This window comes from Centruroides vittatus, unplaced genomic scaffold (genome assembly GCF_030686945.1).
Source record: "Centruroides vittatus isolate TY-2023 unplaced genomic scaffold, ASM3068694v2 contig_884, whole genome shotgun sequence".
Taxonomy (NCBI): domain Eukaryota; kingdom Metazoa; phylum Arthropoda; class Arachnida; order Scorpiones; family Buthidae; genus Centruroides; species Centruroides vittatus.
The window spans coordinates 89,686-102,906 of record NW_027122576.1 but is presented as its reverse complement, the minus strand read 5'-3'; the positions used below and the strand labels follow the sequence as shown (position 1 = coordinate 102,906).

The following is a 13,221-nucleotide window of genomic DNA, read 5'->3' as shown; positions in this document are numbered from 1 at the left end:
GAGGGACGGGGCCCGACATATCCGAACGGACCACCCCCCAAAAAATTCCTGGGGATTATTCGACCCGTTCAGATTCGATCCCGGGTCCCCCAGAGCGGTAGGCTGCCACCTTGACCGCTCGGCCATCCGGCCAACCGAATCCGCTGATTCAGAACGGGTTCCCTACAGTATGGTTTTTTTTGTTAAAGTTGATTATTAGTTACAGCATTAAAAGTTGTTTTTTAAAAATATAATAATGATGGATTAAAAAAAATTTATAAATAAAATATACACGGACGTTCAAATTAACAAAAGTTATGTGCAGACGACTGAAACGTTTGACACACGTGTGAAAGAGGACCACTGAGTCAAGACATTTGCACGTGCAACTATCTGTATGTTGTTGACGTCGACCGACATACACCATGTGTATGTTGTGATTGGGTAAATCAAATTAGCAAGCAGTAACACTAGTGAGACTTTATTAAACTAATTTTTTTCGCATTTTCTCGTTAAGGCATAAAATATTATTTTGTACCATAAATGGTACTAAAATATTATAATGTACTAAAAATCTAAGTGTGCTTTCAATTTAGTCGAAAAAGCAAAATGTACCCGAAAAGTACAAATGTACTAGGAACGGCAACACTGGAAACAAGAATAACGACGACGTCATTCTCGTTTAACTCGTTCGACTTTACGAACGCACCCTAAGCACGCGAGACTGATATAAACCGTATGATGCTTTTTTCGAAGTGTCGTGCGACGGAGGACGATTATAGAATACGTTTAATGTATTCTATTTACGTTAGATTTTAGTAAGAATTTACTAAACGGTTAAAAATTAGGACGTTTTAATGGAAACAAAACGGGTTATTTAATTATATATTATCCTGTCCACGTGGCGAGAGTTCGACAATTGTTCGTCAATTATCAAGAATTATACGGTAAAAATGTTCCTTACTGCAATTTGATCATAAAGTTTTTACTAAAGAGTCACTTCGTTTAGAGTTGATTCCTTGCCTCCACGATTTGCATTCGTTATTATTAATGACTACAAGTGAGAAAATGTTTGGAATCCATGAAACATTAAACAGTTTTCCTTCTCAGGATACCATTCAAAGTCAGCCACTTGCCTTAAACAGAAGTAATCCTGCCACTCACAAAAATGAAAAGTGCTATGGACTGAAACAACGTTTGCGGAATGAACTCCACAATTTGATTCCTATCGAAGTTAGATATCAAGTTCGAAAGTTATTAACTGTTTATAAAGATGGAATACGTTTGGAGGATTTTCTAGAAACTTTTGAAAAATATTTTATGAAAGAATTACCACTTGAATATTTAAGTTTTTATACGTTACAAGATTTTTTGGCTTGCATTCCACGGATTGCGAAAATAGGAGTCAACGATAATGGTTATTCTGTCGTGCGACTTAGTTCTAGAAGTACTTCCGATACCGTCCCGAGAAGTGTGCCTTCAAAATCGGATGACGTATTTGAATTGGTATGTGGCAATATGAAAGAACTTAAAATAGAATCGGTTGACAATGATGCTAAAGATGACTCATTTAAAAAAGGAGGAGCTATTAATCAAGAAATGTTTTCAAAATTAAACAAGGAAATTGTTAATGATGTATCTCCAGATTATTCGTTACCACCTAAAAAGAAAGTGGTACTAGATGATGAAATCAAAGAGAATTTTCGACAAGTTTTAGCATTTCATCCTGATGGAATATGTCCATCTAGTTTCACAAAAGAGTATTTTAAAATTTTTGGAAAACCTTTATTATTATCTGACTATGGCTTTAATAATGTGATGGAAGTTGCTTCTTTGTTACCTGAAATTTTTAAAATAATTCGTTCTTATAAAAATGATTTATTATTGTATGCTTCAAATAAGATTCGACAAGATAAATCAAAAGTGACTGCTTCTTATTTGTATACAACAGGTTCAGCTATTGACAATTCAATAAAATTAAATGTGATAAAGATATTGAATTCTGTAGAGAAAATTTCTATAGAAGATTTAGAGAAAGTATACAAAGTGGAATTTCAACTTAAACTTCCATGGTCTGATTTAGGCTATGACGACATAGAATTATTCATAGAAGACCTGATTGTTAATATTCCAATTACACTTTCACATGAAAAAGGTACTATATTTCTCTCTCTGAATTCAAAAACTTATGTTACAGAAACATCTAATCTTTCTCAATTACCAAATGAATATGGTGTAGATGTTGTACTTCCAGGTGAAGTTTATAAGAATCAGCCACTTCCAGAGATTTTAGAACAGTTTATACCAGTATATGTATCAGACATAGACAGTCCTGACCAAATTTGGATTCAGATAGAAGGAAAAGAAACTACAGATGCTTTAGAAATTCTTATGACAGATCTTCAGAAACTGTACAATAGTATGGAAAGTCACAAATATAAGATGCCCGAGAAGTTTTGCGCCGTAAATAATATATGTGCTGCAATATGGCCTCACAATAACGACTGGCATCGTGCTATTATATCTGAAGTTTCTGACACAAATTACGTTGAAGTATTCTATGTTGATTATGGAACGAGATGTAAAATTTTGAAGCACTTTCTGAGATTTCTTCGAAGAGATTTTTTAAGTCTTCCTGTTCAAGCTATTAAAGCAAGATTATCTAATTTGAAACCTTTTAATAGAATACAATGGTGTGAAAAGGTAAAACATAGACTACAAGAGTTGTGCATTAATAAAAGTTTAACAGCTTTGATAACGAATACACAGTTAAAAGACAGAATCTCTGTTTGTCTATGTGATGTATCTGGCAACATAGACATACATATAAATGATACTTTAATTACAGAAAACTTAGCTTTGTTTATTGACGATGCAATATACAGTGATGACTCACAAACAAATTTAAATAGCCAATATGAAATTGACAATGAAATATTTGAAGAGGATGATGAATTCTGTGCTAAATTAAATGAAGCAATTCAAAATGTCGATATTTGAAATTGTATATTTATATTAAAAAGATGAATTTTAAATGAGACTATGGAAAGAAATAAGCAAGTTTTAAATGTAAACTAGGTAATTTATATTGAAGAAGAATTTTCTGTATTGGAAATTGAATATTTTTACTGAAAATATATTTTTCTAGAAAAATTATAGTTAAGCATTTTATTAATCTTTGTACAGAATGTATCAATTATAAGAGACAAGACAGCTATGTCTTTCCTTTATTAAAAAAAACTAATTAATTAATGTGTTTAGACTAGACCTGATGTCTGTGTTTATGGAAAATTTGTAAGATTACAGATTGATTTTAAACCTGTTAGCATTTGATTATTTTATGGGAACATCTGGGCTGCAATTTTAAAAAATTGTAGATCTATAAATTTCCACTGTTGTCCATCCGTCTCTTTCTTTAATCTCGAGAATGGAGTTAGTTAGATGAAAGACGAGACCAGATATAGAAACCTTAGGCCCCGATTAACTATATAAGAACTTTCTATGCAAACTGGTAGTCACGGTACTTCAATTCAAAACTTTTCTCCTGAAAGCAGTTAGTAGTTGACCGGCATGACTCCTTTGCTAACGGAAAAGTATGATGTATAGCAGGGGTGGCCAACTTTTGTGCACATAAGATCTACTTTTTATCGTAAAAATGTGTCGCGATCGACTTGTTGTCATAGGCATAGTCTAAGTGGGGAGGGGAAGTGTGAAATACATACTATGTTTATACACTGTTTCAGTACGAAGTGCACTCACTGCTTGTGAGTCGAGTCATAACTGCATGCAAACAGTTGCGTTCGGTTACAAATATAATACATTAAGTCAAGACATCGCTAGCGATCGACCAAAATTGGCTTGGCGATCGACCGGTCGATCGCGATCGACTTGTTGGCCACCCCTGATGTATAGGGACAAGACTGGTTGAGGTGAACATTTTAAATTAAAAAATACGATTAATATGAAATAAATTTGATTCAATTAAATTTCTCGCGCGCCTTTTTATGCTTGGTGTCGAAGTACAGTACATACAGTTTGCGTCACTCGTAATTTTTAGAGAAGCTTGTTAGAACTTCATTATACATTCGAAAATTAGTTAATTACGAAAACTTTGAAACAAAACAGAGTACAATGCGTAAATTTATTAAACATTACAATGGTTATTCGGAAAAGGTATAATTTCATCTTCTCTAAACAAAAATAAAATTTATATAAACAGTTTACTTTTCAACTTTAAATTATAAACAATATCGAAATGAATTGTTTTTCTGTAATTTATCTTGACAAAAGTGTGAAGTACCAGACAAAATCCTTCATTCAACGTACAAAAATTCAATTCATTTAACAAAATACTGTATAGTTACAAAAATGAGTAAAAGAGGTCTGTCACGAGGGTATGAGGTAAACAGTAAGGTCGACCCCGTGACGAGAACTAATCCCGAACCCGATCCAATTTCACCCGGAAACGGGAAAGGGATGAAATAAATTAAGAAATCCTTTCAAAACTTCGAAATTCGGGGACAAAGTGTGGTGGCTTCTCCCTCACTCGACCTATTTTCCCTGTGTGTCCAACCACATCCATATTTTACGCTCGCGCCCCTCATTCATCTTGACCAGAGGGATTAACCTCACCCTTCCTCCTCATTGGCAATCTTACAAAAGATTCACACGGATGTAGTAAATACGTTAAAAAGCGTTTGCCGCTCTGAGAGACCCGGAATCGAATCTTGAAACTTTTTCATGAAACTGTCCGGAATATGTCGGGCCCCGTCCTTCATCATTAAGCCGCCCCATTGTGGGCCTGACCGAATCCATGAGGGGCTTGAAAAAAAGACTCTCTTAGTGCCCACAGGGAGGAACGGAGTGGTTAAGTGACAACCCACCGTTCTGAGGAATCCGGGATCGAATCCGGAGGAATCGATCCAGGATTTCCCAAGAATTTTTCGGGGTTGATCCGTTCCAGGTATGTCGGGCCGACCGACTAGTAAGGGACTCACTAGCCAGTTGCCCCATGGCTTCTAAGACCATGTTAGTGCCCACAGGTAGGAAAGAGTTAAAAATTCAAAATAATGAATGTTGCTAAATTAAAATAGCAGATTTTTATCGCTATTCGAACTTCATACTAACGTCTTCCTCTGATAATCATATTGTCATTATTAAATTGACGATCCCTATTCAGATTAATCAAAAACCCAATAAAAATATTAAATTAAATAATTTAAAACATTTACAGATAAGGTATTTATTTTTTAAATTTAATTTAGTAATTTAAAATAAAAAAATTATTTTCAAAGAAATTGTTATATAATATTTAAAAAAATTTTTTTATTTTTAAGTGTAATTGCGGCTAGGGGTCGTAGGACTGGTAGGAGGGTTTGTATTTCACTGTAGTTTGTTTGTATATTATTTTTTCCCGACGTAAAAACGAAATGGTGGAGGCTCCTTCAGTCGAAAACGTAGTAAAAGGTTTGTTTACGTTTATTACATTAATTATTTAGTGGATAGGAAATATTATATTCGCCAATCAAGTAAATACGTGTCGTTGCATGATTAATGGCAACGTGACCGATGGCAGATTAATTCCTCGATAAAATAGTAAATGACGTATTTATTTATGAATTATGATTATAAATAAAGGTAAGGTGTAAACTCTGAATGAGGGATTTTCCACCCACCTAGAGTTAGACCCCTCTCTACGAGTAAACAAGTGAATGGAACCATACCTATACACGTGACACCTCGCGAGATATTGGCCTCCAAAGGTTAGTTTTTACCGCGAACCAGTACTACACTGCCTATTCTCTTTTGCTCTGTGTCAGTTAAGCAGAATTTTCACTCACCTTGACTAACACAGAGCATGTAGTTGTGCACTTCGGTTCATTCTGTTGCTTGCACTGAAGCACCCACGTGGGGGCGAGTCTCCATGCCCTCTAAAACTATATCACATCAACTGCTACTCAAAGCTAGCATAAGAGCATGGGCTGAATAGTTAAATTCAATATTCTTGGTGGAGTGACTTGGAAGTGGGTCAATTTTGGGGACTGTATCTTGCAGAGGTATGGTTCCTTTGACTTTTTTGCTCCGTGGGTATGGCTCTGATAACGTTCTGACCGTCTTGTTCAGAGGTGTAATTGTACCTAAATGAATATGTTATAATATAGAAAGTTTGTTCTTGTATTTAATAAATGTAAAATGGTAAGTTTTTAATGATTATGTTTATATTTGAAAATTTCTAATGAGAATTTTGTATTTTTGTAGATATTGGAGAAATACATTCTCGCCTATTTGATCACAGACCTTTTGTGCAGGGAGAAGTCAGTTATTTCCTTAAAGAATTTGAGGTGATGTAAATTATTTGAATTAGAAGCATGTTTTTTAAAATTGAGATGTGAATGGCTACTTAGTTAATCAGTTTTATAAATATTAATATGATTAACTTTAGTCTTTTTCAATTTAATTAAATTCCAATAATTAATGAATATAAAGAAAGGGTATGTAAAAATAAAATTGAGCTTTAAAACAAAACATATTAGTGTTTATGAATCATTCTTCTTCATTAGATAATAGATCTATATCTTAGTAATTAATAAAATGTTTTTATGGGTATATTTAGATATAGTAAGTCCTGCTTAAAGTTGTCAATGGGGATCAAAATATGGCCGCTGTATATGATTATCTGTGAATTAAAATGCATAAATAAAAAACTTACTTCTAAATTTTGACATAGGAGAATTGAGATGATATAATGAAAGTTTTATTTCAAACAATGTAATTTTGTTTGTTTTTTATACTTTTATTTCATGTGTATATTGTGATTAGAAAATAACTTCTAAAATGCATTACAATATTTAACAATGTTATAATGTTACTTTTGTTTTTTCTTCTGTTCATTTTATTTATACTATTAGTTTTTTTCTGTCAAAAAATGTTTTTGTCAAATTTGTATTTTATTAATATTTGAAAATAATGTATTTAGATTAATATTAATTAATTATAACATCATCCCGAAGCCTGATATATTGATACTAAGCCAAACGTTTGCAGTAATTAATCTGGCTATTACTATGCTATAATTAATAATTTAGAAACTAAGTAATTTAGTACCAGAGGTAAACATAAGTAATTTGATACTCTAGTACCAAACAGCTAGCACAATAATAGCCAGATTAATTATGGCATTAATCATTTAGCTTAATATTAATTAATTATGAACGCCAATAATAATATAGTAACAATTTTACTTTGTTCATCTGATTTTAAGCTGTGTTCCCTTCTGTAGTCATTTTGTTTAATTTACATTATCCTTAAGGGCATCTAACTATAATTTTTAAGTTACTTCCACATTAATTCAGTCAAATGTTATTTCTTTGTCCTACTTTTGTTTGCTTTGTTACTTTGGAGATATTTAAGAAACCAAAGACAAAATGTAATTTGCATCTAGATAAAAATGAAGTGGGAATTTTGTAAGAATAAGGATTTGTGTTAGTTGTAAGAATAAGGATTATACTCCTTACTCTTACAACTAACAGAATTAAGAATTAATTAATTTTTTTAAAGAAAGAAACTTTAATTTACATAAAGAAGATTTATGATAGTTTTATTTTGATGAAATGGAAATGGGGCATTCATTATTATATTCTTAAGGATAAAGATAGAGAGAGGTTGTGTTTTCTGAAGGAAAAGATGATATTTAGAAAAACATGAATTTAATCATTATGGAAATGATGTTTGAACAAATGATATGAAACTAGAAACATTGAAATCATAAACATTTAATTCAGTTTTACTGTCCTGGCTGTTATGACGTAACACAGGAGAGTATTGTAATTTTGTCAAATTTGATCCTCCAGATTTTTGCAGATCTTGAAGTTTTATTGTTTCGATTTCATATCCTAGTATAAGTGAGAATTATCGGACTTCCGAATGGTTCCCTTAACTTCTTGTCTGAATGCCAGGAAAGTCGAGCAAGAGTCCTTGACAGCATTTTGTAATTGTTAATAGTTTTATAATTAGTTTTAATGATATATTTATTTCTCTACAACAAGTTCTTATCTTTGTTTAATTTCTTTTCTGATGATTGACTCTATCAATAAATGTGACTACAGATTTTGCATCACAAATGTAATTAAAATTTATTTTTATTATAGGAAAAAAGAAATGACAGAGAAGTTCATTGGTTATTTGAAATCCTTGAAAACGTAACAGAAATAAGAGAAACTCAAATAGATAAAGCAAGAAAATATGGAGATAATCACTTATGCAATTTGACTGCCAATTGTTAGTTTACTTTTTAATTTTTAAATTAATATTTTATAGTTAAATTGTATATTTCAATTTAAACAAATTATTCTGAACTTCAGTTATATTTAAACTTTAGCAGCTGATTGCAGAGAGAGAGAGAGAGAGAGAGAGAGTTTATGTTAAATGACATTTAACAGCCAAATGGCATCTAGACATTGGCTGGCTGAACAGCATTTTAAAATGTGTTGCAAAGATCTTGATTGTCTATTACCGAACACAGTCTAAATGAATCTTGACAAAATGTCAGCTATTACGTTCTTTGTTGTTACTCCGCTCTTTTAGGAATCATTCAGCTAATTCAGCCTTCTGCCCCTAAGGTTTTCATATCTAGTCTCAGATTTCATCTATCTAATTCTGTTCTTGAGATTAAGAAAAGGACAACAGTGAGAATTTATAGGTCTACAATTTTTTTCAAATTGCAGCCCAATAATTAATACTCTGCAGTACAGAAAATTTTAAAATAAAAGAGGGTTTTTAATTTAATTTATTATTTAGTACTTTACATTGCTATTCCACAAAAGAGCTTAACTAATAGAATGAATTTATTTAATTTATTAAAAAAAATTTGATGCAATGAATTGAAATATTTATTATTCCAGTTTCACATAATCTAAAAATTGCTAGAATTCAACAAATTGAAACATTTATCGAAAGTTTACGAAATTGTGTCGTGAAAGTAAACTTTAACATCCGACAAGTATTTTACCAAATAAACACACATTTTTGTCAAACTTAATTAATATTTATTGTTCAAGTTCCAAATATAAAATGAAACTCAAATTCTATTGCTTACAAATTTAAATGATTTGATTTTATGAACATATCACACACATTTGAATTTATGTTTGTCACACGTGAGCATCACAGTTATAAACGAGGCAGTAGTTGTGTAGATATATCTTCTATTTGTAGAATAAATGTAAATCAAATTTTGTTATTCAAAAATAAGATTTAAAAGGAACCATTAACTTTTTCATTCGTTTATTTACAAATATATTTAATAAAAAAGCAATTTTTAATTTACTTTCAATTCATTCTCAGCATATCTTGAAATAAATTGAATTTAATTGTAAATTTAAAGGATTTATTTGTAATCTGTTTTATAATAGAGTTCAATTATTTTGTGTTTTATGTGTAAGAAATTATTTTTTAAATGTCGAAAGCTAAATGAACAATTTTATTTTTTACAGTGGAAGTGGCTTTAAGAATGTGTAATAAAATTGTCGAAAGAGGAGAACAGGATGTGGTTTGTATTTTTCTTTCTCAAATTATTTTCACTTGTTATACTTTGTCTTTCTCTTATTTTTTTAACAGAAATTAGTAAAACATAAAATATATTGTTTCTATATTAGGAAGAGCTCTTACGTGAGAAAAGAAATCATCGTGAAGAGGAGTGGAAGTTATTCTTAGAAGATATGCAGGACAAAAATTTAAAAGTACAACACGTGTTTGCCGAAAAAGAAATGCAATTGAAGAAACACTACAGTGATCTGGAAGAGAAATTGCATATTTCTCCAAGTCATACTAATTCTAGAAAAAATAGTACTTAACTATTTATTTGAATTAAAAATCCTGTAAAGTCTTTCTTTAATTTATTGTAATGTATAAAATATTCAATCTATTACAGTAGAGAGTCGTTAATCGGAACGCCGGTAATCGGTACGATTTTCAGTCGGACTGTGTCGTGCTGAATCGAACGTTTTTGATACTAAATTTACTTCTAAAGTATAATTTTCATGTTTTTATATTCTTCAATATATTTATTTTGTTTGTACAAAATGCAGAAATAATTTTTAACGATACGATAGCCTCGATTATTATTATAAAAATTTTCGTTTGGCTTAAAATTGACGAAAATTCAACACAAAGCGACACGCAACGGAGAAAAATTCGACACGAAGCGACACGCAACGGAGAAAAATTTGAACATCGGACAGGTTAATATATTTTTTTGTACATAATTGGTAATCGGAACAAATGACTAATCTGAACCACCCCAGTCCCCAATTGATTCCGATTTTCGACTCTCTACTGTACTCTCTCTTGAAGCACTGTTTTCCAAATTATACAACACAAGGAAAACATCAGAATTATTGGTGATGGCAATAATTTTATAAACATATGTCAATGTATTACGAGTATAAGCACACCAGACAAAAAATTAATTGCCTGTCAGAATGTATCTAATTTTCAGTTGACTGTGAATTACACCACTGTTTGTATACCTGGTGGACAATGCTTATACTTTAACATGCCTAGATATTGGGTGACTTCATTCACTTTCGTGTCTGTGGATACAGAGTTTTTTTTGCCACTCTGTAATGTCTGTCGTTACATATTGTAGACTTGATTCAACACTCATGTTACTCTTCATAACTTCTCAAGATAAATGACCTTGTAGATCATGTTTGTGCTATTTATCTCCAAAAATTTCTCATGGCACCCTCTGGTTTCGGTTAGACATGACTAATGTTTTGTCTGGTGTGCTGCTATTAAAAGTCCTGTTAATTTAAGGAAACTAAGCAGTTATACGTGGTATTAGGGAAAGTGTATTTATTCATATTAAGCTTTCAATGTTAACTTCTATAAAAAAAATAGAACCAATTAGAGAGAGAATTTTTTCATCTTTCATGGTAAATCCAATTTTTACATAATTGTATAAGTACATTAAACTGATAATTCCATATTGATCGATAATGCTGTGCGTGAAAACGGCATTTATCTTTAGATTAAAAATAAACGCACTAGAGTTTATTATATATTCTATTTTGTATGCATTTTAATTTGAATCTAGCTGCAATAATGGAAATTGTGATATAAAAGTAAGTTTGGGGAGCATTTTTTCATGAAGTTATATACATAGAATATTTATGTTTACCTTTGTATTTATTTTTGCAAGAATAAATTTTTTAAATTGAGAACCGTGGCTTGATTTTATCACTGATTGATTTGTTTATAATTTATTTTGTATGTATATATTTTCCAAATTTATAGTAAAACTTACAACTTATTTTTTTTTGCCAGGCATTTAAGTCTCTATATCTGATGACACTGATTAATAATGTGCTGATCATCAGCTACACAAGCATCCCAAATTGATCAATAAATTTTTTAATATTCATATTGGTCATTTTTCAAGGTTGGTGGGGTGAAACGAACCTTCCATATACATCACTACAGTACAGTACATCCACACATAATTAAACTCTATATTTGATTGTTTATTAGGTTTCTAGATGGGGAGGATGATGTGGTGGACCACTCCTAAAAATGAGCTGAATTTTTTTGCTCAGCTCATTTGAATATATGGGAGGCATATAGTATATACAAGGTGGTAATGTCTTCCCAGCCAATTATTTCAAAAGTAAAACATCTAGTGATTGCACTGTAGACCTTTTGCTGTGTGTATACTGTGTCAGGCATATGCTAAATGATGGCACAAATTTCCATCTATAACCTTTCAGTCTGAGAGGCTGTTGTAATCTTTGTTTCTAATAAAAATAGGGCAATATTGTCAATTATGAAGTTGTAGCACATGAATACATACTATTACCTTTTAATGCATTCCAAAATATCAGGTGGGATCATACCAGAACAAGTCATAAAAATATGAAATAAATGCTTCAATTGGCCGAGGGAGACTTGTTACTACCCTATATACACCTCCAGATATATTTGAATGATTCAAGCTTTGTGCCCATTGTTATAGTTCTTGACTGACTGATCAAAAATCCCAGACTAAGATTTCACTGAGTCAAAATGCATAAGGACTGCAGTGTCCTCCTCTATCTTGTTGAATGTGGATAAAAATGTGAGAATACAAGGGCCCAAACAAATCCCTACTTGCCACTTGCACATCGAGTTGGTAAAACTTGCCCACTTTGTCTTTAGGATGGCTTTTTTTGAGATGCGAGGGGGTGGACAAGTCAATAGGTGCCTGTGTGCCAAGTAAGACAGGTTGACAGGTTTAACAAATAAACAAAGCATTTATTGAGTACTAAATCTACTTTACAGGAGGACATACAGAACTAAATACATATATAGAGTATAACAGTATTTAGCTGCATCCAGCCTTATATAAAGTCTAATATTTACAATGGAGCTACTCTATGATAGCTATGCCTAATTCCATTGAGAGAGAGTTTGTAGTTCGCTAATAATTACCTCTATGCGAGAGTAAAGAGTCAATATGGTGAATCATCTATGGGGAAGAGTCGTAGCCGTTGAATGTCTTCTCGTCCGGGATCCTAGTTCATTGCAGGGAGATTGACAGGCCACAATTACAAAAATATAACTTTAAAGTACGAATGCTGCCCTGAGCCTCTGCTGTCCGTCTCTTTTATAAACTTGTCGTGGGAAAGGGGTCATGGGATCATCTGTTATTGACAATGACGATGCATTCCTTGACAGCTAAGTGTCAACTTTCCCAATTGATTGTTGATACAACGGGTGACCTCCGATCTGATTCTCCGCGAGGCGTTTTTCTATCGGAAATGTTTACATTTCAGAGAAAATCGCTTTACATTAATTCCAAAATTCCACATAAAAATTCGTGGGCTCACAAAAATGTCCAAATAATTTTCTTTTCATTAACTTGATTCACCTTTAATGTCACCTTTAGTTTATTCTGATTAATCTTTATTACAAATTGTTTATGTATATACAGAAAAATTTCTTTAACTTGAAGCTCCAAGGGGCAGGAAAAAACTTGGAAGTTACAAAATAGAGTGAAAAATGCCATTTCTGAATAGATTAGTATTTTTACCTTGCTTGCTTATACAAAGAATCTTTGATAGCTTTATTTTTAACAGCCTGTGTAACACCTTTCAGCAAAATTCTCAATGTAACTAATTGAATTGAACAGTTTTGCAGGTACTGTACATCTGGTTGAGATACACAAAAAGTCCTCTCACTTTGGACTGGGACATTGTCAGCAAATGG

The 13,221-nt window shown here is 31.9% G+C and overlaps 2 protein-coding genes across 2 annotated transcripts; both read left to right on the top strand.

Annotated features, from left to right (window-relative positions):
* Positions 1 to 1,047: 1,047 nt before the first annotated feature.
* On the top strand, positions 1,048 to 3,135 carry LOC136983590 (tudor domain-containing protein 5-like). Its single transcript, XM_067280381.1, has one exon. It carries the CDS (start codon positions 1,048 to 1,050, stop codon positions 2,977 to 2,979), a length of 1,932 nt encoding a protein of 643 aa, XP_067136482.1. The 3' UTR covers positions 2,980 to 3,135.
* Positions 3,136 to 5,329: 2,194 nt separating this feature from the next.
* On the top strand, positions 5,330 to 11,201 carry Muted (biogenesis of lysosome-related organelles complex 1 subunit 5). The gene is made up of 6 exons (XM_067280416.1): positions 5,330 to 5,445; positions 6,238 to 6,320; positions 8,127 to 8,256; positions 9,471 to 9,526; positions 9,633 to 9,905; positions 10,318 to 11,201. The coding sequence occupies exons 1-5, from the start codon at positions 5,409 to 5,411 to the stop codon at positions 9,828 to 9,830; spliced, it is 504 nt and encodes a 167-aa protein (XP_067136517.1). The 5' UTR covers positions 5,330 to 5,408; the 3' UTR covers positions 9,831 to 9,905; positions 10,318 to 11,201.
* Positions 11,202 to 13,221: the final 2,020 nt, after the last annotated feature.